General features: G+C 31.0%; 1 protein-coding gene across 3 annotated transcripts in view; it reads left to right on the forward strand.

The window, feature by feature from the left end:
- Positions 1 to 27785, forward strand: part of LOC107457357 (tyrosine-protein kinase RYK) — a 258687-nt gene that overhangs the window by 212021 nt on the left and 18881 nt on the right. For 2 of the 3 annotated variants that reach the window (XM_043046508.2, XM_043046428.2), the window contains exons 3-6: positions 9732 to 9831; positions 13486 to 13623; positions 16849 to 16881; positions 18897 to 19032. In XM_043046508.2, coding sequence (XP_042902442.1) covers positions 9732 to 9831; positions 13486 to 13623; positions 16849 to 16881; positions 18897 to 19032 — 407 coding nt within the window. The remainder of the gene's footprint in view (positions 1 to 9731; positions 9832 to 13485; positions 13624 to 16848; positions 16882 to 18896; positions 19033 to 27785) is intronic. The other variant, XM_043046458.2, reaches the window with a different exon arrangement.

The raw sequence follows: 27785 nt of genomic DNA on the forward strand, positions 1-27785 counted from the left end.
GTGACCCATGTTTGAATCTCAAGATGGTTGGGTGATTCGAATTTTGCTCCAGATTCGCACCGACCATACTGCTGGCGTAAAATTTCCTCAGTGGTACATGAATCATGGGTCAGAATCCCTTGCTCTAAGGCTAACCGTGGGAAGTTCGAGTGCTTTTCTTCTCCGTGTGACGCAAATGTGGGTTAGCTCCATCAAAAAGTCCTCCACGAAGGCTAGTTTGTCCCAATGTTTGATCCAAGTGTTTCTTTCCTCTTCTAGGTTGGGTTCGAAATTACAAAGCTACCGAGTTGAAGATTGATAGCAGTAAAGCCAAAAATCCGTCTATTCAACTCCGGTCATAAAGTAAAATCATAATAAAAGCCTACACCAGTGTGCATAGTGTGATTTTTGTTTCGATGTGCTACTCAGATGCTTAATTTGCCTGGAGAGCCTTCAACAATATAGAATCTGATTGATGCTTTGCACCTATGCACATTATTTGGCGCATCGGTATAAATGCAGGTCTAAATCTATATATATATTTCTCTTACACGGCGATAAAAAAATGCCTCATTACAACTCTCCGAATGGCAACGCGAGAAAATCAACCAATAATTGCCGCTAAAAATGTCACATGCCAAATCTAGTTTAGGTGGCTCAACATATAGCGCTTCTAAAAACGAAACTGAAATAACCAGAGTGTAAAATATTATGTGCTTATGCGCATCGTATTTTTTGTTAAATAATTTATTTATTATATATCAGTTTATAGATGGTAACGAGAAGAGTTTTGTGGTTGCTATGGTGACTAATTAGAAGGTAAATTGTTTTTTTGAGTGAGTGTGAGATTTGTTTTTTGGAACTGCGATGCTGTAATTTTATTGTTTAGTTAATAAATCTTCCTTTTATATTAAACGTGATAGTAGTTTCCTTAATTATTTGATTCGAAGTCCTTGGAGTTTTATTTGAGGTCAGTTTATTTTGTATTTTTTGACAAGAGAGAGCATTCTCACCAAACGAGATTTCTTCCGAAATTCAATGTTTTGTTTATGCAGGGTTTTTCCATTGCAATTTCTCTTATTTAAATTTTTAATAGACTTAATTATAGCCAAAATTTTAACCTTTTTAAAGAGATATCAGTTTTAGAAATTTTATCTTAAGATTTTATACTATAGCACATTTCTAATAGGTTTAACGAATTACATGTCATTTATTTGAATTCAAATTTATTTTAATGACTTAGTATTTACTAAAAAGATGTAATTTTTTTTTTAAAAAAAAGTTGTTATATGGATTTGAATGATTGTTTTGAATTCTTAGAATTTTGTTTGCAATGTACCTAAGTTAGTAGCGAGCGAAGCGATCTTCGTTTGCGAAGCAAACCATATAAGATTGCGTAGCAATTTTCGGGGGTTGGCGAGCGTTAGCGAGCAGGGGACACAGCCCACTAGTTTTTATTAATATATTATAGCTCCTTTGTCATGGTAACTGATTGGCTTTTTAAAGGACAATTCTAACTACTGTAAAACACTTTTTTGGAGCCACGAGCCATTTGACTAGTAGTGACCTATTTGTTTCTAATAGAACATTTTCTATTTAAAATGATGTAATGTGTTGCAAATAAGTATTCCAGGTTGGAAATAACTGTTATTTATTAAATCGTCTCATATTTCCACAACACAAACAAATATAACACTCAGACAAAACACAAAATAATGTAAAAATTGATTTCGAGCGAGAGAAAATTCAAAAGCAGTGTTTCCATTATCAGTTCTCGGATCCAACTCAACATCTCATCGCCAAGACAGGCGCGCCTAACTCTCATAATGATTATATTTCCATGTTTAAAAAATCAAGTCAAAATTGACTCACAGTATAAATAATTTGTACTATAATATGTTAATTTGCAGTATAAAATTGTCTTAAAATTTATTTTTCTATTTGAACTAATGATGTTGAGCTAATGATTTCCATTTGAACTAATAAATTAAGGAGCTTATCATTATTTGATGATTGGCTTTTATGTAAAGCATGTTGTGTTATAGGAAAAAAAGCAAAAGTATTCACTTATTAGTTGTTAACTTTAACCATAACGAAATATTTACTTATTTGACGTAAACTTTAACTGCGTTCTCATTCATTCAAACGCGTATAAACTCAATTTTAAATCGTCTAACTCGACGAAACTTATAATTATTTTTGCAACAAAATTTTTTAAAAAACCATTAAGTGCATTAAATATTTAAAGTCTTACTACCCCTTTCAAAAGTGAAATAAATTGCAAGTAAATAAATTTAAAAAAAAAAGAGTAAAGACACTTTCAAAAGGAGATAAAGAGATTTAAGAGCTTGTCCATTATTTGTTGATTAGCTTTAATGCAAGGCTTCAACAATTGCCTTCTCACAAAACGCCAAGAGATTTACGTTTGGACCATTTGCGGAAGTCATAAAGATATATTTGCCCTCTAATTAATGATAGCAAAGAAATATATGCTGCCCACGCCAAATTGACCTGATAATTAAAAGATTTATGTGTTTGTGCGACATTTCTTCAATGCTTTTCTTTGGCGATTTTCGTCTTATTTTTCGATTCTGGGAACTGCTTGCTCTTAAATTATTCCATAATTGCAAATGGGCTTGCATAAATTAAAGAGAGTAAATAGCGCTTTTGTTGTCTGTAGAGTTAACCAGTGGTAATTATTTTAAAAGGTTTTGAAATTTCATTAATTTTTCTAGATGCGTCTAGTTTTAAAGTAAGCCTTGCGCTTATTTATCTGTATGAAATTTTTACCACGACAAATAATTGCGTTTGGTGGCAGCTATTTATAAAAAATTATCGTCTGAAATTGGCTTCTTTATTTCTATTTTATACTAAGCACATTTCTGGAATTAAATATTCACAAACAGATTTGCAAATTTGTACAGCTGTGACTGTGCAAAAAATATATTAAAACACTAGGTTCTGAACAATTATTTATATTTGATTGATTTTTGTTTGATGACTTATTTTCCTTAATTTAACAAATAAATGAAGATTTGAGTAAATAAATATTCTAAGTGACATTTTAGTGAATTTTGACTTATTTTATTTTATTTAACAAATAAATGAAGAGTCGAGTGAATAAATATTCTAAATGGCATTTTAGTGAATTTTGGCAGTAGCTTGTAATGTTTATACGTTCACAATTAACAGTGTCCTATATCCGCTCTTTGGCGACCATGCTAGAACTATTTCAATAATGTGAATTTAATGTTTATAAAATTTATTGTTTATAAAATTGTTATAAAGTTTGTGAATTTATTGCTAGGAAAGAGCAACCGGAATTAACATTTATGGCTTTTAACGATTTATCCTTACTAAAATTTTACGAAATTATTTTTACGAAAATTTTACGAATTTAACTTAGAAGATAACTGAACTCCTGATAATAGCATCAGGTCGAACATTGCAGCGAATTCACCCACATTTGCATTTTGTAAAAAGGAGGGGGGGGGGGAACTTTGATTACATTTCATAGTTAGCTCGACGGCACTTGAACATCTAAACCAAGGTTTATCTATCAATGAGAATATTTTCTTACAGTGATTTAATGAACTCAAAGCACAGAAAGCGAACCTAACTTGCATAGTTAAGTTTGAAACTCTAGTCCGTCAATCATATAAAGGTTAAATTTGTCTATAAAGTGGGAAAATGATTAATTTGAACAGCAGAACTTTCCGTTTAGATCTATACAATTATATTTTTATCCACAGTTTCTTGAGTTTCAAACTAGAGATTTATCTTGAGTTACAAACTTGAATCGTCACTTTTTGAGTAGGGTCACCCAAGTTTTTCGCAAAGTAAAATTTATTGTTATCACACTCTATTATTTTAATTTCTTGTCAACAAAAGGGTGACACTAAGAAAAAATGTCGAGTTAGTTTATCAGTCCAAATATTAATTTTTATTATTTTATTTTATTATCCTTTTCCTTCATCCTCTATTTTTTCTTTCTTCGAAATTTACAAGTTTGAGCCGTGATGGCTTAGTGGTTAAGGCCTTGAGCTATCATTTTAAAAAAACCGGGGTTCTATCATCGGAGGCGACTTCAGTTTGCCCAGCTTCAAATCAATGGAAAACAGCTTGTCTGGGAGCAATGTATCTTTAACGCAATGCTGACCTCATGTCACTATCATACCGTTGGTCGGTCTCGAAATTTGTAGAGCCTAAACCTTCATGATCTTCCAGACCGAAAAATTCTTGTTTTTTTTAACTTTTCTTTCTGAAAAACTTAAGTTTGTTTTTGAAAATTTTGAAAAACCTTAACCTCTTTGATTACCTATTAAATACGTATTTTCTAACATCAATAAATAAATACAACCAACCGCAATGCCTATTTTCGATCGTGGACTAAAAACTCCTGATTAATTATATAAAAAATAAATAAATTCGTGAGCCCCAATGCTTTTTTTTTCCTTCTGAAATGATGGTATAATATTTGTCTGGGATTCTCTCAATTCTTATCCTCACTTACCATCTTTGAAACGCAGCCAAGTTTCCAGACGTTTGTGATTCAAATGGTCTCTAATTTCCGTAAAGAAGTGTTATCTTAATAGTGATTCCTTTTGTTTCAACGATTCTCCCGTTTATGTTACTAAGCAACGCAGTTAATGATTGTGCTAATTACATAGCAATCCTTGCCGATGCAGATATTGCCAGGGAGGGTCACCCTTTTGATAATCGACATGAAAACCACACCTATGGCTTCATCCATCTTTGCACGTTTTCTTCCTGAACTTCATCCTTGAGTAGTTTTATTTTGTGCTATGTCTTCTGTATGCCAAAGTTTATGTTTTGGCTATTAAATGATGCTCGTTTACTATTATTTTTACCTAGCTAGTGAAAAAAATTCTTATAATAGACGGTGTTGGAGCCGTGATGGCTCAGGGGTAGAGTGTTCGAATCCCAGCGATGGCTGGTTGATATGAATTTCGCATCCGGCTTGCACCGACCACAGTGATGACGTTAAATATCATCAGTGGTATTGGTCATGGGTTAGAGTTCCCTTGGCGTCAGGCTAACCGTGGGATGTGCTCGTGGCTTTCTTCTCCATGTAACGCAAATGCGGGTTAGTTGCATCAAAAAAAATTCCTCCGCGAATGTAAAATTTCTCCCAATACTTGATCCAGGAGTTCTCTTGTCTTCTGGATTGGGTTCAAAATCACAAGGCTACGGAGTTGAACATTAGTAGTAGTAAACCCAAAAGAAATTGCGTCGTCTGTACAACGACGGTTATAATATAAATATAAAATAGATGTTGAAATTTTTTTTGTATATAAAGCTATATTATATCTAACTAGCCAGCTTGATCACTATTCTAAATTATCTTGTACTGTATAAAAACTTTAATGATAACCAAGCCGAATGCATAGCACAACTGTATTTAAATATTCTAATTCTCCAATCCTGACAACTTAATTACTTTTAAACAATACCTTGATAAAATTTAGTTCACCCTCTAGCTTTGTCCGCGTGGAAGGACTTAGATTGTTACTTTGTTCAAGAGATATCCACGTTATTTTCAAAATTCTCTATACATTGAGTTTTAGTAATAATTTAAAATCTGCCTGTCTACCATAACACACGAATACCATAAGTATGAATTCGGTGTATTTCAGCACAGTAGGCAGCAGAAATATTCGTCTATCTCTATCGTCACATAAGGTACAAAACTCATCTCATTGATTCATTACTTTCTGCACTGCTTCCTCACGCACCTCTTGATCCATAATTTGAGTATCGTATAATATATATATACTAGTGGGCTGCGCCCCCTGCTTGCTAACGCTCGCCAACCCCCGAAAATTGCTACGCAATCTTATATGGTTTGCTTCGCGTACCAAGATCGCTTCGCTCGCTACTAACTTAGGTACATTGCAAATGCACAAAATTCTAAAAATTCAAAACAATCATTCAAATCCATGTAAAAAAATTACATCTTTTTAGTAAATACTAAGTCATTAAAATAAATTTGAATTCAAATAAATGACATGTAATTCGTTAAACCTATTAGAAATGTGCTATAGTATAATTCGTGATATAAATCAAAATTCGTCATATATAAATTCGCGAAAAAAAGCGCTTTCGACAAAATACTAAAATAGAGATCTATCGACAAAGACTACTCACTTCTGCCTAGCTTAATAGTATGAGATTGCCGCAGCTGATGCTCTCTGGTTATTTCAGTTTCCGTTTTTAAAAGCGCTATATGTTGAGCCACCTCAGCTAGATTTGGCATGTGACATTTTTAGCGGCAATCATTGGTCGATTCGCCGTGTAAGAGAAATAGTAACGTAAACAAAACAAAGCAAACGTTGCCACCGGCGGAAAAGAAATACAGCCAAAATTTGGGAGCCACGTAAGAGAATTATATATATTAGATATTTAGATCTATTGGTAAACAGAAGTGATTTTTCTAAGTAATCATTTTTTTAAATAACATTTATGTTGTTATAACGTTATATTGTTGAAACAAATTTGATGAGTTCACATCCTTAATTTAATATTTTCACTTACCAAACGGTAGGATATATTAAATACTTTTTTTTTTGCCTGCATCTCATTGTGCATGAAGCTGATCCTTAAGTTCTAAATCATTTAACAGATCTCTTTAACTGTAATTTATAACAGTATATTAATGTTATTTGCTCAAAAATAATAATTGTTAGACCACCTTTCTAAATAACTTTATCTTAAAATGTAAGGCAGATTTACATTATAATACTAATAAGAAAACAGCAATTCTCTTAGTTTTAAACTCTTGAATTAAAAGCGTAATAATAGCAGTACAGGAAAATAACTTTAAGTTAGGGATTCAAAAATATTTAAAGAAAAGCATGACTTTTATTAATTTTATGCTGACTACAACCAAAACAATAAGGAGACGAATGAGGAAAAACTGGATCACACCACGTGATTTTCTGGCCAATAAAAATGCACTGACAACAATGGAAAGTTGCGACACCATCATTAGAATTTTATATATAGTAAGATGTATATAATATATGTTATTGCTCGAAAAAGGCAAGCTCCATCACCCATAATTAGTGAAATGGTATGCTGCTGCATAGCATGGTTTATGTTTATAATTTCTTTAGTCATTGTACAAAGGATCAAAAATAAATCTCAGTAATAACATTGCAACCAAGTTTTTATTTCTATAAAAATACCAAAATTATTCTAAATAAATACTTAACGTATAGCTGGCTATCCAACACCGCTTTAATTATTACTTAAAACAACCTGAAAAAATGAATCAAAATAAATTCTTAACGTATAACTAATTTTTATAACACTACTTATTTTATTACTTAAGACAGCCTAACAAAATGAATAATAACTATGGTGTTGCCATTAGATAGAGAAATACCCTAATTTATGGTGCCACATAAAAGAAATATAATAGATTTTACTGTAACCACTATAATAAAAATTAACTATTTTGGAAAAAGCTCATAGAACAGATTTGGGAACAAACGGAAAGAAATAGTTACTACTTGTATTTAATTATTTTTTAAAATATGTATATTTATAGCCTACGCCCTACGCAAAATATAAAATAAAAATTTTCTACTGTCTATTTAAATGAAAGCTTTTGCAACTTGTATTTTTGTATTTATAATTATTTAAAATAAGAATTCATTTAAAAACTAATAGATTTTCGGGAAAGAAAAAAATATTTTTGTTACTAAATCCAAAAATAACGTATTAATTTTAAGTATAAAGTGTCTTTTATTTTTTATATGTAATTTTTTTTTTAAATTGCTGTGAGGAATTAAATTTTAATTTTAAGTGTTAATTTTATTCATTTTAATAGTAGAATTTATTCATTTTAATATTAGAATTTATTTTTAAAAATGCTTTGAACTTAAAAATTTATGTCTATCTCTCCTTACGTATTAGAAAAAAATATAATTTAAAGCTAAATGCAAATGTGAATACGAAGCAACCAAAATGACAATTCCAAAACCAGTATGTTTTGAACTCTAAGCTATAAAAAAGAATCTTTAAAAATCAGTGTAAAGTGTGATTAATGGCTTTGCTTTCAACAATCTTTCCCAGTTGAATACTTTATTGGAACAATATATCTTTGTTTTAGACGCGAGCTAGGAATAAAAAGTAAATTTTCAGGAACCCACAATCTTCTGTTTCAATGGAATTGCAAAATGTAAAATATTGCTTCCGCAAATTGAATGTCTTGCATTGTATTGACCGCAACTGTTGCACATTAAGAGAAAAACCGCAGGTAACAAGGCTTTTATTATTGTGGAAAATCGCTTTAAGTGTTAAATTGTTGAATGGAGCAATAAAAGAGAAAAACGATTTAAATCAGTGTCTTTTATTTATTTACTTATGTGTTTTTTTAAGTATTAGCGCTTGTTGGATAGGAATTTTACAAGGAATCGAGTGATTATATTCTAAAAATCCTTATTTTTAATCAAATACATCATATAAACTTCTTTTATTTTTCATATTAGGAGATTGTCCTCTCAATTTGAGAATTTTTGCCTAAATTTTGGGATTTTCTCATTTAGAGCAATTTTTTTTGTGTGGGATATCTAATTCGCAATTGTGTTAATCTTCATTAACATAAATAAAATATTGACAACAATTTTCTTAAAAGACAATGACGAAATATTGGCAAAAATATTTCTAAAGGCAAAAATTCATTAAAATAACGTTATTTTTATTAGTAATGCAGGAGTGGGAATTTTGTATTTTATAAAGTATTTGACTTTTTCTCGGAAGTGTTAAAGATGCATTGAAGGAAAGAATTCTCGTTTCAGAGTATAAAATATGTTTATTTTTATTTTTCAATTTTTGCCTTATTTTTCTAACAATTTGTATATTTTATTTAAAAATACTGTCTTTTTCTGCTAATTTTTAGACGAAATTCACTTTCGACACTCTTTATCTAATTATTCTAATTAACTCAATACTTTATTTAAAAATTTTAGGAACTTTATTTTCTTAATAAGCTCTTAATTTTTTATTTTTAGTCCCTAAAGTTTTATTACAATAAAGTTTAATAAAGCTTACCATTTTTTTAGAATCTACGCTGATAAAAACACTGGTTAAATAAACTAAGCAGATTAAATTGCTTAATACCTTAACTTTTTTTTTAATTGATTCTGTTTACATGTAAAAAAATGGCAAGTTTAATCTTGTTTAACTAAATAGACTCCAGATTTTTGACAGGTTTGGAAAATCTGGAAGTTGCAGTAATATTTTAAAGATTAAACCGTTTAATTTTACCACTTATCTATATTTTAATTTAAAAAAATCTAAGAACCATTCTCATAGGGAATGCTGAATTGTTTGACACAAGTAAATGAAAAAAAATAATAAGCATATTATTCTTCTGTACTCTACGAGTTGAATGAATATTTTAAATAATACTGATTTAATTAAATGGTTAGTTATCTAAACTTAATATAATATTTGTAGCTTGTCTTATAAAATTTACAATGCCCTCAATTTTTCTTTCACTTTTACTCATAAACCTCTAATATCTAGAATAGTTTGCATTTCATACCTAAAAAACGCCATTTTTTTAAAGCTGTTCTAATCCCCAGTTATTATAGGTTGACTTTAAATATTTTACCTGTTACTTCGTAATTTAATTATAAAAAATTTGCTCTATGAACTCTGAAACGTATCAGGTATTTATTTGAGAAGCGAATTAATTTCAAAATGCTTTTTCTTAATAATAGGTTCCATATTCTATAAACATTGGCGTGAGCAATCCTGAAGCCATGGCGATTCCTCAACTTAACATAAGTAGAAAAGGAAGCATTCCAACCAATCAGGAAGGTAAGAAAAGTCACCTAAAATGTCAGTTCAACTAAGTTGTTGCCAATATTATCTGTTAAGTTGTCCACTTCTGTAAGTCTAAGTTGAGCTCAAAGATAAGTAGCGAAACTGGCAAAAACAATGAAGTTGTCCCCTTATATGTTGTTCACTTGTCTATGCAGACCTTGAAGTAAATGTCCCATAAAAGGACAACTTACGCAAGTTTGATTGTATATAGTAGTTAGTATCTTAATAAATTTTTTGTAATTTTTTCATAAAGTATTAAATTATGTTTTTTTAATTTTAAAATTAAAAAACACTAAGTTTTACTCTTGTTTTTAAATATCATTCTATTGTATTGACTAACTAGTACTGGGAGAGAACTTTGCCATAACTTGAAGGTTCTTATTTTTGCCAAAAAATATTACAAAATTGTTTCTTGAAACTACCTAAATATTGTACTGTCTGAAAAAAATTTTATTTTATTTTTTTAAATATATATAAAATATGTAAGGATATCAGTCTTGTTAACTTTAAAGCTATCTTTATATTACACTATTTGAAGAATTTTTTCTTACTTTTTTTTTACTTTCACTCTGTATTTTAAAACTACCTGAATATTACACTGTTTGAAGAATTTTTTCCTACAGTTTTTTTCAACAAATATAAAAATATCAATCTTCTTAACTTCGAAACTACCTAATTATTTTACTGTTTACAGAATTTATTTCTATGATTTTTTTTTCAACATACATAAAAAAATATCAGTCTTCTTAACATCGAAGCTACCAAAATATTATGCTGTTAGATGAATTTTTGTTCGTTTTAAACTTACCTTAGTTTAAAGAAATAAAATTAATTTTCTATATTTTAGTTTAACTTGAAAAAATAAAACTTTCTTTAAAAGTTACTTTTTGTTTTGAAGCAAAATACGATCAAAAAACAGTTTAAAAATGCATTGAATTTTGACGCATGCACAAAAATTTTTCTTTATCAAAACCCTTAGATATTTGTTCTAGATCTGTTTACAGTCATGTTATATTAAAAACTTCTTCTCGTCAAGTCTGTTGTAGAAGTGAAATATTTTATGACTAAATTAAATGTCATGTGTCAAAAACAATATTATGTGTGTCTTGGAACAAAGGGTGAATCATGGGTAAAAGGCACTCTTTAACCCAACTAAATTAAGTTTTGGCGCCACTGTCAGCCAAGAGGACATGTTTTGTCATAATTCTGCCAAATAAACTATTCTTTCTACGAACACTTACAAATGCCCCAGAAAAGAGCATTTATATGCCTGAAATTTTCATAAATTTTTCCTAACCCTAATGTTCGTAAAGCGTATAACAATTTCTGATCGTTTTTTTTTACTTGTTCCACATACAATGCATTCGATAATCTCGTTTAAGAAGACTTCTATACTGGATATAACGACGTTCTGAACTTGTGGATTTATGTCCTATTATGTATCTACTTCTCGTAAAAGTAACGCGGAACCGATGTCCGCGTTTTGCTGCCATTGTCTATGCATGCTTTTTGCCATAAACATTGTTGTAGACCCAGAATTTGCTGTGGTTTGCCAGTCTATGCAACAAACAAACAAAAATTAATGGGAATATTCTTTTTCCGTATTAGCATAAAAGCACTCTAAATTCAGACTACTGCGTGTCCTTAAAAAGTAGTTTTCTGGTGGTTTTTGAATCTGTTCGATAGTTTGTTTCGAGCAAGCTGTTCTACCCCCGTATAAAAGAACTATTTGGCGATAGAAATGCTAATGTATTCTTTGTTGTGGCGAGCTTTTGTTGAATCTCATTAGGAGAATTTATTCGATAGTCATTTACTTTTGATTTATTTATTCTTTCTCTCAGGACTTCTAGAGTATAGTATTTCTAGAAAAAGTTACTTTTTTTTTTATTCTTAAATTGATATTTTTTTTATTTATTCAAGCGTAAGCGATTATGTGAATGTTTCGTGTGTGTAATTTTTGTCAGAAATCAGGGGAATCGTGAAATTTGTTCAGCCTATTTTTTGAAAAATTATAATGGAACACGCAAATAAATTTCGAGAATATTATTTTTTAGATTAGAACGAGGGAAAAAATTTAATCTGAAATAAAATTCCAATTCAAACGCAAAAGTTAGGTCTTGCCTTAAAATCTAGTAACTATGAGTAAATATTTCTCCGTGTAAAATCTGGGAATGACATTTAAATTTAAAAATTAAAAATAATGTAAATGAAAAAAAATATTGTTTTGGTAATATCTTAATCAATGCTACATTTATTATTATGACATTGTGAAGGATTGGGGTTCGATTCCCAGTGGTGGCTTAAATCTTCCTTCAGATAGATGGGTACTAACTTGTCTGGGATGTATAAGTGGCCTGTAACCACGTTGCCACAATTATACAGCAGGTCATGAAATTGTGGAGTTTTAATCTTCATCTTAATTTCTAAAGCCCCTCGGCTAACAACGGCCTGTTGCGAAAATGCCTGTTGCGTCAATGTTTGAATGGTAAATTTTATATGGTAATATCATTTCAGGTTCTTTTTTTGTCTTTCAAATACTGACTAACCACACTATTTTCTAAGTTGGTATCTTCGCACAAATTATTTCCAGATATATGTGTACTTAGCAAGGGTCCGTAATTTTCACTCGATAACTGCAAACAGAACCATTTTTACTGACTTCGTGGAAAATCATGGCGTTTTACACCAAAAAACGATGTTTAAAAAAGTTCTGAACTATTTGAATTTAAGCTTACTTCAAAATCTATTTGTTGATATAAAACTTAACTGATAACTGTTTGCTGGTGCTTGGTTTATTAAAAATGTTTTCAAAACAAAATTATTTCAATTGTTTAAATTTTCTGGAGTGAATTAATTAATTTTATAAAAAGAAATTTTTTTAGTATTGTATTATCTCTATAAAAAATATTCTTTTATAATTTAAAAATGTATCTTATACCACCTTTTGCGAAAACTTTACATAAAGTTATTTGGAGTATTAAATTCGAATTTAAGATTAAAGAAAATTTGAAATTAAGGCTCTGTTCAAAATCTATATTTTGATATAAAATGTAGCTGATAACTGTTTTCTAATGCTTGGTTTGTTAAAAATGTTTTTAAAAAAATTATTTCAATTGTTTGAAGCTTTCAAATATAATTAATTAATTTTATTAAGAGAATTTTGGAATTCTCTTCATGATAATTATTTTTTATAATTTTACAGCACCTTTCCCGAAAATTTTACAAACAGTTATTTGAAATATTAAATTCGAAGAATTAATGTACAGAGCTGCTTACCCAAGGCTAGCCCCTTAACTATAACATAGAACGATAGCGTTGGCTAAAAAATAAAATAAAAGTTCTCGAACGTGTCCTGTTTTCAGATGATCTAATCCGTTAAGAAAATTTCAGTTGAATCGGTATTCGATTTAGTAAGAGTTTTTCTTTCCCCACCTGAGCCCTGGCGCTTATTTTCTGCTTGAACAATAAAATATAGCTCTTTTTAAATTCACAGCGAAACTTTTGAAGTTTTCCGATACGGAAAAAGTTAAATTATTTGAATATTTTTATCTCTTTCTTCAGGCTAGAAACTTAACAGTATTTGTCCTAGCCTATTGACTTTCTACAATTTCGTGCCTGAAATTCATATTCATATTTTTTATGTTTCAGTATTCCGAGTAGTACTGCTGTGTACTGGAAAAGTGGACGCTGAAGTTGAAATATTTATGAATATGAACTTTTCAATGCTGCCGCCATTTCCGGAAACAACTCAACTTGTGTTGAAAAGGAAGAAAATATGTCATATAAGTAAGAGTGTGTTTTGAGTAGATTTTAGAGATGGCTAGTATTTACTCTAGCAGTTATTTTGTGTTTTATGAAAATAACATGTTAATTTCAAAGGAAAGGTTACGAAATGTAGACGAATTGTCTAGTACAATGGCTGATGATTTCGATAATCTAATATTCTTTTTAGTAACTATTAGACTGTCTTTTATAATTGAAATATACCAAATTTATTTTTGCTTGTAATTAGAGCGGCAGAAATAAATACATAAAAGAGACACTGGTGTCCCATCTTCTCAAAGAATAAAAAAAAGGGGGAACTTAATTCTTTTCCAAGAAATATTACTGTACAAAATACTTCGAATATACCTACAAAACTTTTATTTTCCCCTACTGTCTTTTGACATCAACATATGGTTATATCAACATATGGCTTCGCGCTGTTGTGCCACAGGTCCCTGGTTCGATCCTCGGGCCGGGCAAGGTTGACTCAGCCTTTCATCCCTTCAGTGGGTCGATAAATGAGTACCAAGCATGCTTGGGAACTGAACACTGGTGGTTCCACGTTCGGCTGACCACCTGACCGGAACATCTGCTCCTGCACCCCAGAGCCCAATGTCAAGAAAACTGAGATGGGCACAGTAGGACTTGGCCCTCTATGAGCTGTCGCGCCGCTGAGTTTAGTTTAGTTTTTATGGTTATTTTAAATATCTGTGTGGTTCTACTTGTATTTGTATTAGTTTAAAATGTTATTTCTTGAGATTATATATTAATTAAAAAAAAATTTAAGATTAATTTAAAGATCTTGAGTTTAATTAATGTTTTTTGAGATTAGATATTAATTAAAATCAAATCTAAACTGAGAATTCATTTTAAAAAGAAATAACTTCATCTAAAAATTATTAACACTGTTAAAAACTAAAATGCGTAGTATCTTAAGTTAAAAAATACTAGCTTAACTGATAAAAAAGAAGTCAGAAAACTTCTATGGTAGGGTAGTGGCTGTTCTCTGTATCTATCTGCTTCTTGTCCTCGTACCGATTCAAAATATTAATTTTGAAGATTAGATATAAATTTCAACTTGTATCTAATCTCAAAAATTAAAAAAAAATAATAATAATTATCCACGCTGTAAAAATTAAAACTTGCATGGTATCTAAAATTAAGAAACTAAAGGTTCTAACTTAATAGATAATAAAGAAGTTAGAGAACTTCTATGGCAGTGTGTAGTGGGTTATTCTCCTAAGGTCAACTCTGACAAAGTTACGATGCGCCTCGCATTATTTACTGCCATCCCTTTGCGACCCTAAAAGATATAAATGTCCCTGTTGGCCCTGACTTTGAAAGTAGCAAAAATCCACGCCGAAAGTGAAAAATAAAACACTTCGAGGAAAACTGCCATAAATCTTACCTTCTTTTAATCTTTCTATCTGTTTAGAAAGGGGAAAATTGGTTTCAAACTTAGATTATTTTATTCTCATTAATAACCTGCTGTTATAAAGAATAGTCCTTATATTCTTCGAAAACTATCGTTTGCAATAACTTTATTTCGTTAACTGTAAAAACAAAAAATAAGATGACATATTGAATACCATCTATGTTGTCCCTCTGAGTTAGTAAGTAACAAAATTTTGCTCGTCAATTATTGAAAAAGGTATCCAATGCTTGAACATAATTTATAAAATAAATTTATTTGTTTTGTTTTGTATATTGTTTGAAATTGAAAATATTGTTTGAAAATCGCCTCTGTAGAGAAGTAATATACTTATTACACTTGCCTTGAAATTCCCATTTATTATTAATTTTCGTTCGTTCGTTTAATTCATTCCCATCTATATTTCGTGAACTATTAAAATAAAGTTAAGATTACTTATTACATACTATCTGTGTTCTCCCTCTAATTTTGAAAATAATAAAATATTGTTTGAAAAAATGTACTTTTGTTCAAAGCATTCTCATTGACATAGACGTTTTAGGAATGTTTTAAAAAATAAATCTACAGGAAATAATTCTTAAATCTTCATAATTCTTATGCACAAATTCCCTTAATCGTAATAAAATTGATGCACTAACTGCGCTCTAGCCTCCAAATCGGATTTTGTTTTTCTTGTCAAAGAAAGAAATTTCGACTTATTATTATGCTTCGAACTCTCGGTGTTTCAATGATTTTTCACACATAACTTTTTTTCATTTTCACTTTAAAATAAAAATAATTAATAGTTTAAAAATCTTCTATTTGAAAAATTTCAGTCACGTGTGACTAGTTTCTAAGCATTATATTATTTAAGCAAAACTGAATTTTCTTTAAAATTGCATTTTGTACTAAGTTGTGCCTTATAAAATAATAAGAAGCTTTATCTCGTTTTTCATCTTTTCTTTGAAAATGCAGTAGTTTAAAACATAGAGCGTTAAAAGCATTTTTTCCTATACAATGGTTCTATGTTACAAAGCTTCCATGTTTATATCCTTGTGCCGTACGTCTACTTCTCAAATTTCTAGCGAAAAATGATTACAACGATAGTCTGTAAGTAAAAATGATGTAGACATTACAATATCTAGATGAGATAAAACAGTCTGTATATACCTTAACCGATTCATCTCAATAAAATTGAGTGAGAATGAAAAATGTACATCCAAACGATCTTCAAATTGAAGCTCCGAGACAACTAAACTTCTTCTCTTAAACTATTGAAAATCGTTTTATCTCTTCCAAACGATTTTTCTCCTGCAATTTAATTTACCCGCATGCATACACATTGTGTGACATCAATATTTACGGTTTGGATTGTTTTTATTCCCCTTTCATTTTCTATTATCCTCACTATTTTAAAACGATACATTTTTGCACGTTATTCTATTCCTCTGTAGGAGAAATATCGATTGTTTACAAAATCGATTGCAAGCTTACATCTCTTGGTTAAATGTGTGTAAAAATGATTTTCAACAGGAATGAAAAGCGTTATGATTTATGACATCAAATAAAAATCAACAGGAATTCGACGTAATCCGTTTAACTTCAGTATTTTACCATGAAACTTTCTTAACAGTTTTCAGAGCATTAAAGAATTTTGCCAATAATATGAAATATGCACTTTTAAGTATACTATTTTTGAACGAAGGCTTTTAAGTATACTATTTTTGAAAATCTTACGAAGTTTTCTATCTAACTTATTTATTTAAAGGCTTACATATATTTTGCTTTTAGACTAAGGAAGTATAGAAAATTCTAATTTTTTTTTCTTTTTTCAGGGAATGATACATCCGGTGATACTCTTATGATTGGTAAGGCTTCGTGTGTTTATTATGTATTCTTCACGTGTTTAATTGGTAATAAATGGGTTCTGTGACACAGAGCTGGCTGGCTTAGCTGTTAAAAAAGTCGCAGTACGTAAAGAGTTGAAAAAGTTATAACATTTTAAATGCCAGAAGAAAGTGTAAATTTTGTCTTTTTATGTAAACAGGCAATTTAACGATAAATATGGAATGTTTTAACAACAACAACAAAAAATCGTAACGGAAAATACTATTAACTAGTGCTGTAAAAACTGCACTTTTTATTTTAACTTTTTCCTTGAAATGAAATTTCTTATTAAATTTGAGATTCGGATTTGTGCAACTGAGTACCTGCAAACGATGTCCCAATTGCAGGTTTCCATTTAAATTTAATTCTAAAATTATTCAACGTGTTAATAAACCAAGCCTAATAGATCTTACGTTAACACGCCATCTTGTTTATACAAAACCAACTGATTTTAGCAGCCTTCATCTCGAGTTGCAAATACCCAGCTTTAGCAGACTGGTGGAACCAATTTCAGTTGGAATGCCACATGTGTTTCTAAAAATGGGGAATCATCGAATATTATTTGTAAGCATTATTTGTAAGAATTTTAATTAGTTTTTTGTCACAGAATTTTTTCTAAAGATTGAATAAAGAACTTACGATGAATAATAATGTCATTGAAAAAAAAAGAACTAACGATGAATAATAATGTCGTGAGAAAACTTAAAAATTAATTGTTCGAAAAGTCGGCTTTCGAGCTGTAGTTTCCACAAGAAAGTTGAAACAAATGAGAGCGCGCTCCACTAACCCTGTGTAACAGGACTCATTCGTTATATTGATTTGTGTGGAGCTTTTAATTTTACTAAAGTAAAGTGTACGACCTAATTTGAAAGAAAAAATTATTCTAAAGACACAATTTTTTTAATTGCACTTGTATTTTTAAATTTATTTATTTAAATTTGAAAGATTATTAACATAATTTTTGCTTCACTCATAGTATAAATACTATGATTTTACTTTTATAAGACAGTTTATGTTCCTATAATAAATACTCTTAGAGGATTTACCTTTTTTTTTGGTTAAGAATACAAGTCCCACAGATTTCAATGAATCTATTTTATTTATTTTTTTATTTTCTTCCCAGATTTAGCTTATAATATTGTCCCATTTCCTTACCTTGTGTACGTAATGTTATTGCATTTGGTACATTATATTCAGAGCTATGGAGTAGAGTGTTTAAATTTTCAACTTCGCCTACAGCCTTTTCTTACAGCCTGATTCCAAATTCAAATTTATGCTGCAAAGTTATTTTATTTAAAATTACTTTCATATTATAACAGTTGAAGACATAAACTTTAAAAAATATGGAAATTGTACTGAACTATTAAAACATAAAAGATATCACAAGCACGTAAATTCCGCCTACAAAAAGATTCTTTAGAGAATGTTCTGAAACTATTGCAAATGGTGCATGAATTTCATTTGCATGCCTTTTTAATTAACTTTTCAAATGAGCTAAATAAATTTGCTTCTGAAATGCATCAAGTTTTTTAATGGTGCAGTCAAAACACAGAATCAAAAACGTTCAAATGTGATAAGTTATAATTTAACCTTTTGGATAAAGCTCTTAGTATGGTGGAACCTGCCATTCTGGTCAGCTTGTAGTACCAGCGAAAGGTTAAATAATTGTTACAATATTCATTTGAGTGTTATTTTTTATTCTGAATACGAATTGCAAATATTTGAATAATTTTCCTAAAATCAAAAACTTTGTTTCTTCTTTTAATCTATAAAACTAGCTTTTAATCAACCGGAGTCGAGCAAATTTTTCCGACTCCTGCAAAATTTGTTTCGACTCCAAATACTTGACTCCGACTTTTTCCTTCATTTTAATGTCAAACTCTACATTTAATCCAATCGTCCAATAACTACTTAATGTGTTCAACAACATTTTTCTTAATCTAACTTTTCTTTAATTGATTTAGCTTTAATTGACTTTTCTTTTAATTGGATTTAGCAGATGCTATGATAGCTACAGCTGGTTCTCTGTACATAGCCGTTGGATGTGCTGTGGGATTTCTACTAGTTATGAGTTCCGTAGTTGGTTTATTTTACATAAGAAGGCATAAAGTTAGAAGATCTGATGTCATACAGTAAGTAATGTCCATTAACTTATGTTATGTCATTAAAATGTCCACCGTCGCGTCGTTTAAAATTTATACGTCTACAACAAAGGAAAGTAAAAAGTACGATTTGTCTTCCTTTCTTATCAGCAAGCTCACAATGGGCAATATTTACAATACTCGTTTAAATTGTTTGCGTCTTAGCTTTCGCACTTCTGCCATTTTAATTAAACTAAAAGAGATACTTTCAATGTTACCCTTTGAAACCTTCTTCCTCTCAAAATAAATAAATAAATTAATTAAAAGACAGTAATTTAATGTCCTTCTGCAGAATTTGCAGGCTTGACAAACTAAATGTTGTGTTGTTAAATAAGACTAAAACAATTTTTTTTTCTCTGAAATATCTTATTTTATATAAAATATCGTTTATAACCTTCAGCCAGTAAACTCTTCAGTTCTTATGATATATGCAAGAAAGAAAACCTTTAGTTCAGGAAGGTATTCAAGATTTGGTACTTAAAAGTTTAGGTAAATTGCGGAAAACACGACTTCTAAGGACACCAGTAATCCCCCCCCCCTCTTTTCTTTTGCGTGAGAGTTAATAACCAAAGTTTATTAGCTTACTTAATTTACATGATACCATTTTTGTTTGGCGCAGTAATGTCGATTCCGGCTTTTAATTCATTCAACTCAACTCAGCGCTGTAAAATATCATACGGAACAAGTAAAGAAAGCACTGGTATATTTAAAATTAGGTTAAAATCAAGAATTTATTTTCTGTTAACTATGTTGTAGTTGGCCAGTGTGAAACTTAATTAGTGTTTAAACTATGCTTCAAATTTTAAAAGCCTTTCTTTTTTCCTCGGAATTGGCCGGCAACTGTGATGCATTATTTTAATGACTGCAAGCCCTAAAGGTGTACTACTTAAGCACCTAGTCTCATTCCAGAATAGTCCCGCAGTGGACTGATCGTTAAGACACGGTTCCCAGCAGATCACCGAAGTCAAGCATCACTGTCTGCGGTCAGTGTGCGGGTGGGTGACCACTTGGATCAGTCTGCGTAGGGACCGAGGGTGTGCGGTATTGGTTAAACTGTTCTGCCGTAAAGTGCTCGACTTCGCGTGCAGGTCATTGGGCTACCGAAGCGGGGATGCCATCCCCTCTGCAGAGGATCAAAATTGTGATGGCATGTCTTCGGATCATCCTCAGGGATGTTTCCCAGACCGTCACCAATAGCCCATTGTGCAGCTCTAGTGCGACGTAAATTAACAACCGACCAACCAACTCATTCCAGAATAAATTTAAGTCGTGTCCTCTCCCTGTTAAAAATAGTGTACATTTTGTATGGCAATATTACGTGTTTTTTTTTCCATTGTATTACTTTTAAAATAAAAATTTAAAAAAAAAAAAAACATTAGAGCAGTTCATTCTATTTTGTTTTTCTAAATTTTAAAAATTCATGCATATAAAACAATTCGTTGTGCCGGTGTGATTAATAGCAGGCCAGATCAGCCTGGCCAAAGGCCATTAGTGCCGGCCTAAATCAGTTCACAAATCATACTGTCACAGCTAGGAAACGAACCGCCTGACGAGCTCTCACTTTGTTTATAAACCCCTGGTAATTGACTACGAATGTAGTATTTTAGTTTCTATGTTATATAAAGGATTTTTTAAAACAGCGAGAGAAAAAATAAGGAAAAAAATATTGGTAGAAAAAAAAATCTATCTATATTATATAAAACGCTAATACGTATGTATCAATAAAATTGATGATATTTCTTTACTCGCGTTGGCAACAGTTTTCATTTTTAATTGATAGGCTTCGGCGCGCAAGAGCATGTAGTGAGCGTATAAGAATATNCGAAGCCGATGCTTTACATCCGGCGTTCAGTACTATTTCATATTATTTTACAACACATGGTTTTAGCCCTCTGGTGGGAAAGACTTTAAAACAAAACTTACAACAGTTACTTTTCTCAACAACTCAAATTTAGAATAGTGTGATTAAGAAAAATATGTGAACTGTTTGCAATTAATATTGAAATGCACAGGTTTAGAATTTTCTACAGTGAAAAGTTTTCGGAACTTCAGTGTTCAAAAAAGTATACAAAAGCTATACGTTAAGAACGTATCCAATGAGCGAGGAAAGCGAGCATCGGATTGCGAAGCAATCCGAAATAAACTACGAAAGCAGTTCCGGGGGTTGGCGAGCGCCAGCGAGCGGGGGGGCGAAGCCTCCTAGTACTTAGTAAATCACTCTCCGTTTCTAAAATTTATGTGTTTGGTTTAGTTAAAATTCACTTATTCACTTCATTTAATTAATTTATATTTTCGCTATAGGTTTTCTGTTATAATAATAGAGGGGAAAAACGCAGTTAAAATGCCAATAAATTACTTTCTTTTTTTCGTTAATACTGTATTCAGTTTATTTGGAATTCTCTTGTTTGCATTAAACGAAAAACCGCAAACCTGTTTTTTAGTCCTACCTGGAAAACTAAGCAGTTAAAAAGCAATAAAACGACAATCGTTTAATTAAAACAGAAGTTTCCCTATGCAGAAAAAAAATCGCCTCTAGAATATAAATGGCATAAAAATATAAGTTTCTCTTCTCGTGAACTCAACAGGTAGGAAAATTTAAGTCCTTGACTTCAATTTAATACTCTCTTTTCCTAAGCATTAGATCACAACGGGAGATATGAAATGAGTTTTTCTATATTGGCGACTTAACTTCTCTTTGGCGTCATTTTTTATGTCTTAATTTTTTTTTCAGTTTTGGCGATCTTTAATATTTTTAGGCCAAACTACGTCATTTTTAAATTTGATTAAATTTGTCGCTATATTTTTTTAATAATATTTTTTGACCAAATTGGGTATTAAGCTTAAAATGTGACTTAACTATTTGACAACGCAGAATAAGATTTACGTAATATATCATTTTCCGTAATTTTAATTAAGTTTCAATTTGTACACAGCCTATATTAAATAGTATTAATCAATGATATAAAAGTTATATAATGGAATGCAAAACTGCATATGGCGATTTTATAGGATGCATAAATGAAAATCAATTTTACTCTATAATCGAACGGGGATTTAATGCAATACATAAATTAAAATGTGTCTTACGGGGATTTTATATATTTCATAAATAAAAGTAAGTATTGTTCTCTAATTGTAAGATTTTTATAGGAAGCAGAAATGAAATTTAATATTTTATGATCTTACGGTCATACCAAAGCATGGATGAATGAAAGTATCAATTAAATGATTGTAGAATAATTAATTTAGCATTTTAATTGAATAATTCTTATAGAATAACTAATAAGCTATCTGGAATGCTGTTCATATTCAGAATTAGATTATTTTCATTCCGTTTTATATTAAAGTATTAGAAAATTAACGAAATTGCGCAAATTCAAATCAAAATAGTTAACAAAGCAATAATTAAGCAGCTAAAACTGAAAATCCTAAATATAGCAATAAATATTAAATTATATGCAGAAATAAATGATAATTAAATTAACTACTAATGTACTAAGAAATAATGAAACGTGCAATTAAATGATATACGTTACAAATATGTTAGTGTGAAAATAATACTGTCTTAAGCATGTGTTATCACTAATATTAAGAAATGAAATTTTTGGTTAATAAACACCTGAAATAGAATCGATTTTTAATTAATTAATCTTCAAACAAAAAAATAGTGCATGGACTCCCTCCGCGAGGAAGAAGTTAAACCTGCGACGTTAATTGTAGAAGAATCAGCAGCCGTAGAAGAATCACTAGTTCTATTCAACGACTCTTTTTTTCTGCTCCGCTCGCTTCCGTGCTCTGTATTCACGGTAATTATTGTGCATTTTTCCCTCGTGGACCTCTTGGTTGCCTCATCGTCTCGCCCTCGAAAATGTATTTGTATTAATAATGTATGTAAATGCGTCATAGTATCATTTCAGAAGAGAAACAATCAATTGATATTCACAAGAGACGTACCTTGACATAACCTTAAATCCGTCGCATTGTCCGTGGGATTGTTTTCACTCATTTTTTACAATTGTTCATCCACTAAATTTGAAAATAAAAAATACTACCATATTAAATTATATGTGTATCAAAACAAACTAAAAAAATATTTATAGAAAAACAATACTTCTATTATTTTTATGCTAGTGTGAACCAAAACAATATGGAAATGAATGAGGGAAAACTGGATCCTACCACGTGATTTTCCGGTCAATTAAAATGTAGCGTTAAACGTTTAACGCAACCTTGTTGGAAGTCGCTTAAGAAGTATAACTTCAATAATAACGAAATTGCGCAAATTCAAATCAAAATATTTAACAAAGCAATGATTAAGCAGCTAAAACTGAAAATCCTAAATATAGCAATAAATATTAAATTATATGCAGAAATAAATGATAATTAAATGTACTAAGATATAATGAAACGTGCAATTAAATGACATACGTTACAAGCATGATAGTTTATGAAGTGTGAAAATAATACTGTCTTAAACATGTATCATCACTAATATTAAGAAATGAATTTTTTTGGTTAATAAATAACTGAAGTAGCATCGATTTTTTATTAATTAATCTTCAAACAAAAAAAAAAAATTACTTTTATTAGTAGAGGCAATTCCTGTAATTTCTCGATTAAATTGGTTTGGCGAGAAATGAGAATCTGTGCCAAAGGCGGTACTTGCTCAAAAAATTTTGGATGGGGAGGATTCTTGTTAAGTCTTCCGATCGTAAGCACTGACAAGAAACATTTGAATCCTTTTCTTTCCGTTTTCCTTCTTTTGCTTTTTTCCAGGGATGCTCTTCATATTGCATAAATGTTTACTTCCTTCATTTATCATTATGTGTGGAATTGAGTAAAATTAGTTCGTATATGTTCGTTATCTTATGAAATAAGTTCCAAAATTAATTTGAATTTTGCGTGATTCGTACAACGAAATTTTGCTAACGGTGGAACAGCTAAGAGCTCAGTGATATTAAAAATGGAGCTTTATACGAAAGAACAACGCTTTCTCATTTTAGAGTCATTCTCTGCTCGTGAAAATTTACGTTTTGGTGATAAATGGCCGCCCATACCATGTGTTTTAACGCCATATTATAACTGTAGTTGAATAGCAGACCCAATTTTGGGTTTGCGATTACTAATGTACAACTCCGTAGCCTTGTAATTTTGAACCCAGTCCAGAAGACAAGGAAACTCCTGGATAAAGTAGTGAGAGAAAATTTGCTTTCGTGGGGGACTTTTTGAAGGAACTAACCCGCATTTACGTTACGTGGAGAGGAAAACCACTTAAACTTCCCACGGTAAGGGGATTCTAACCCGTGATCCGTCTACCAATGAGGATATTTCACGTCAGCACTGTGGTCGTTGCGAGGCGAGTGCGGAATTCGTATCGACCAGCCATCCTTGGGATTCGAACCCGGTTCACCTCATTGGAAGGCGATCGCTCTATCCTCTGGGCCACCACGCCTCTTTCAACACCGTAGTATCTTTTTATTTTTGCTACCCAGTCTCTGCGATGGTTCTAGTCTTCGCCTACCACGGTTTCGCGGCCAAGGTTCGATTCCCCCACGCTAATGTCTGGGTGTCGGCAAATCCACTCTAATGCAATGTGTTTCTCCGATGGTGATGCGACGGTAGGGAAGCGTGATGCGGAGGCCGGTTTATTATACTACTAACATTTACCGCCCTCCGATCTAAATAGTGGTAGAGTAGAAAGTGCATACTCTGGTATTGTCTTCGAATCATCATTAAAGATAACATTAAACCGTCGTTGGTAGCTCGTTAGTTGTGTAACGTTAACAGCCAAACCATTATTTCTTTTTCTTTCAAGTCTAAGGTACTAACAAGCTTGTTTGCCTTAACTTAAAAGAGGGAATTAGGCGCTGTTATAGGCCTAATTTATGCTCAATGGTTATTGAAAATTTCGAGAAAAAAAGTGCACACGTGTCTACAAAACCGGAAAGACTATTTACCCAATATGGTATCATGTATAATTTTATATTGTATACTTTACGAATCATAGAGTGATAGTTTTTAAATAAAAATGAAATACTGTACACAATATAAACGAATATCATAATAAATAAACGTCGATAACAAGTTTCAGGAAATAATTCGAACCAAGGTTAAACTAGATCAGTAACTTAACTGTTACGTATAAGTCTTGTCTCAATATACTAAATTAGAATGGTTGATTTTTTTCAAACGATTCCAAGTAGGCAATTAGAGAACAAATTTTAAAATAAAGAAAAATATTTTTTTTTCATGCATTTTCTAATGGGCTTAATTTTCTCAATTTGTAAACGGCCCAATATTTTTAGTAAAATCTTTTGCAATTTTGTGAAAGCCTCAGTTGTTAGCACTTGAAAAGAAATTATTTATTTTCGGGCGGGTAATTAATTCGGAAGCAATCTTTCCGGTACTTGTATGAAATCAGACTGTTAATCTCATACAATTAAATATATTAAGGCGTATTTTACTGTTAGAAAAAAAAAACGTTACTCTTGAAGTAACGACAATGTTTCACTTAAATATTACTGTCGAAAAATTCTCTTTGTCGTGGAACAATATCTCCGTTAACTAGGTGAAATTGCAACTGTGTATAAGCATATTTTAGGTATTGTGGTTTCTTTAAAAATATAATTCGCTTCTAAAATCAAATCGAATATGATTCACTGAAAGTGAGGGATTATCTACACATTTAGAAATTAAAATTTCAGTTTACATATTCTATAATGACTCAAGTTAATCTAACAGAAAATCTGTTAAGAAAATAATATTTAAAAATAGCACAAAATACGAGATGTGAAAAATTGTAGCGCAAATAAATAATAGTATGGAATTAGAACAAGGTGTAAGTATTTTTTTCTTATTATAATTAAGGGAAACGAAAAATATGAATCAAGTTCCAATGTAATGAAACTAGGCTGAAAAATCTCAAACGATTGGTTTGTTGCAAATTTTTAGTTGATTTTCCTCAGAAATTACAATTTAGACAGTTTTTTTTTTTTCTTTTTCAGTTTTCATGCTAGTTATTGACACACAACTGATACATTATATACTTCAAACCACTTAGATTAACGCCGGTAGTTAAATATCTTTAAATTTGGAATATTTCTCGGTTAACCCTTTCCTTACGCCAGCCCTCCCCACTGAAGGGTCGCCACTGAACGATGCAAAACGCAGCAAATTGTGCACCGTATTATATTTTACTTTTGTACCTAAAAAATACTTGACTCCTAAATACAACACAGGAAGAAACTTCTTACATTTTAAGAGCATATTTTAGTAGCATCAATCCAGTAATATATTTAAACCACTTCAATATTATCAAACGGTATAACGCTGACACCGGTTAAATACGGCTCTCGTACACATAGAGCATCGCGTGGATACCGGCTAAATACGGCTCTCGTACACATAGAGCATCACGTGGATACCGGCCAAATAACGGCTCTCGTACACATAGAGCATCGCGTGGATACCGGCTAAATACGGCTCTCGTACACATAGAGAATCGCGTGGATACCGGCTAAATACGACGTGCGTACTCACAGGGTATCGCGTGGATACAGGCTAAATGCGGCTCTCGTAGCTAAAGGGTTAATATATTAATTTTTAAAAGTGTTTCTCTCAATATTTAAGGCACATAATTTACAACGTTGCAATAATAGCTTCTTATTTTAACTTGACACATTATTTGTTTACATTATTACTGATATATTTGCTAGGGCAGTGCAAACAAACACGTTAAAAAAAAAATTCTGCTTAAAAATTGCAAATCGTTAGAAATCTGAATTAATTGCTTATGGACTTTTTAGTTAATCTACATTTTTGCCTAGATAGCCTGCAGAATAACTGATTCCTACACTTCGCTAACATATGCATAGTCATAAAACAAACTTTAAATGTAATTCTTTTTCTGCAAACGCATTTAAGCTCTAAAAGTAATTGTGAATTAAAGCAATAAATCGCTCAATTGAAAAGAATATTCTTTCAAGTGTAAAGAGAGAAAATTAATTCCTCCCTGACAGAAAATTCACTTAGTGGACGATCCCCTTATTATCGGGCAAGAGGATCATAGAACTGGTTCCGGAGGTGGCGAAACCCTCTGACACACCTACCCAGCCTTTCCACTTTAAGATCAATCTATCTCTACCTTTCTTACCTTGTTTAAACGCTCCCCCCTTTTGTTTGTTTTTCTCTTTCTTACTTATTCAACTCGCTTTAACCATAATGCCTCCTTCCACTAGATTTCTTCACTTGATTCATTATTCCAAACGTGAAAGGTTTTTGCCTTCTTTCAATCTCTGTACTATTGAGATTTTGTGTGCGATTTTAATTTAATTTTAGTTGAAAATTAAGTTGTGATTTGCTATTGCATATTTTACCATCCATTGAATTCCGTCTAAAGATTATTGAATTTTTATATAATTGGTAAATTCTGTTGATTTGTTGATACGGTTACTGTAAAAGGTTTTTTCCTTCTTTAATTCAGTGGATCACGGCGAAATATTTGATAAGATTTTGTGTAAAAAAAATTTTTTTTTTTTTAATTTAGTTTGATGAGCATGTTTTTCCATGAAATCCACCGAATCCCACGAATTCAACGGTAAGGGGACTCTAAACCCATGGTCCGTCTACCACTGAAGACTCACTTTTAAAATTTACTGTTTAGGACCAACGAAACAAAAAAATTTACCTTTGATGTGTTAGAATTTTTTATTCTAATTAAGAGGCTCCGCTCGCCAAGCCAGGCT

Source organism: Parasteatoda tepidariorum, chromosome 3 (genome assembly GCF_043381705.1).
Source record: "Parasteatoda tepidariorum isolate YZ-2023 chromosome 3, CAS_Ptep_4.0, whole genome shotgun sequence".
Lineage (NCBI taxonomy): Eukaryota > Metazoa > Arthropoda > Arachnida > Araneae > Theridiidae > Parasteatoda > Parasteatoda tepidariorum.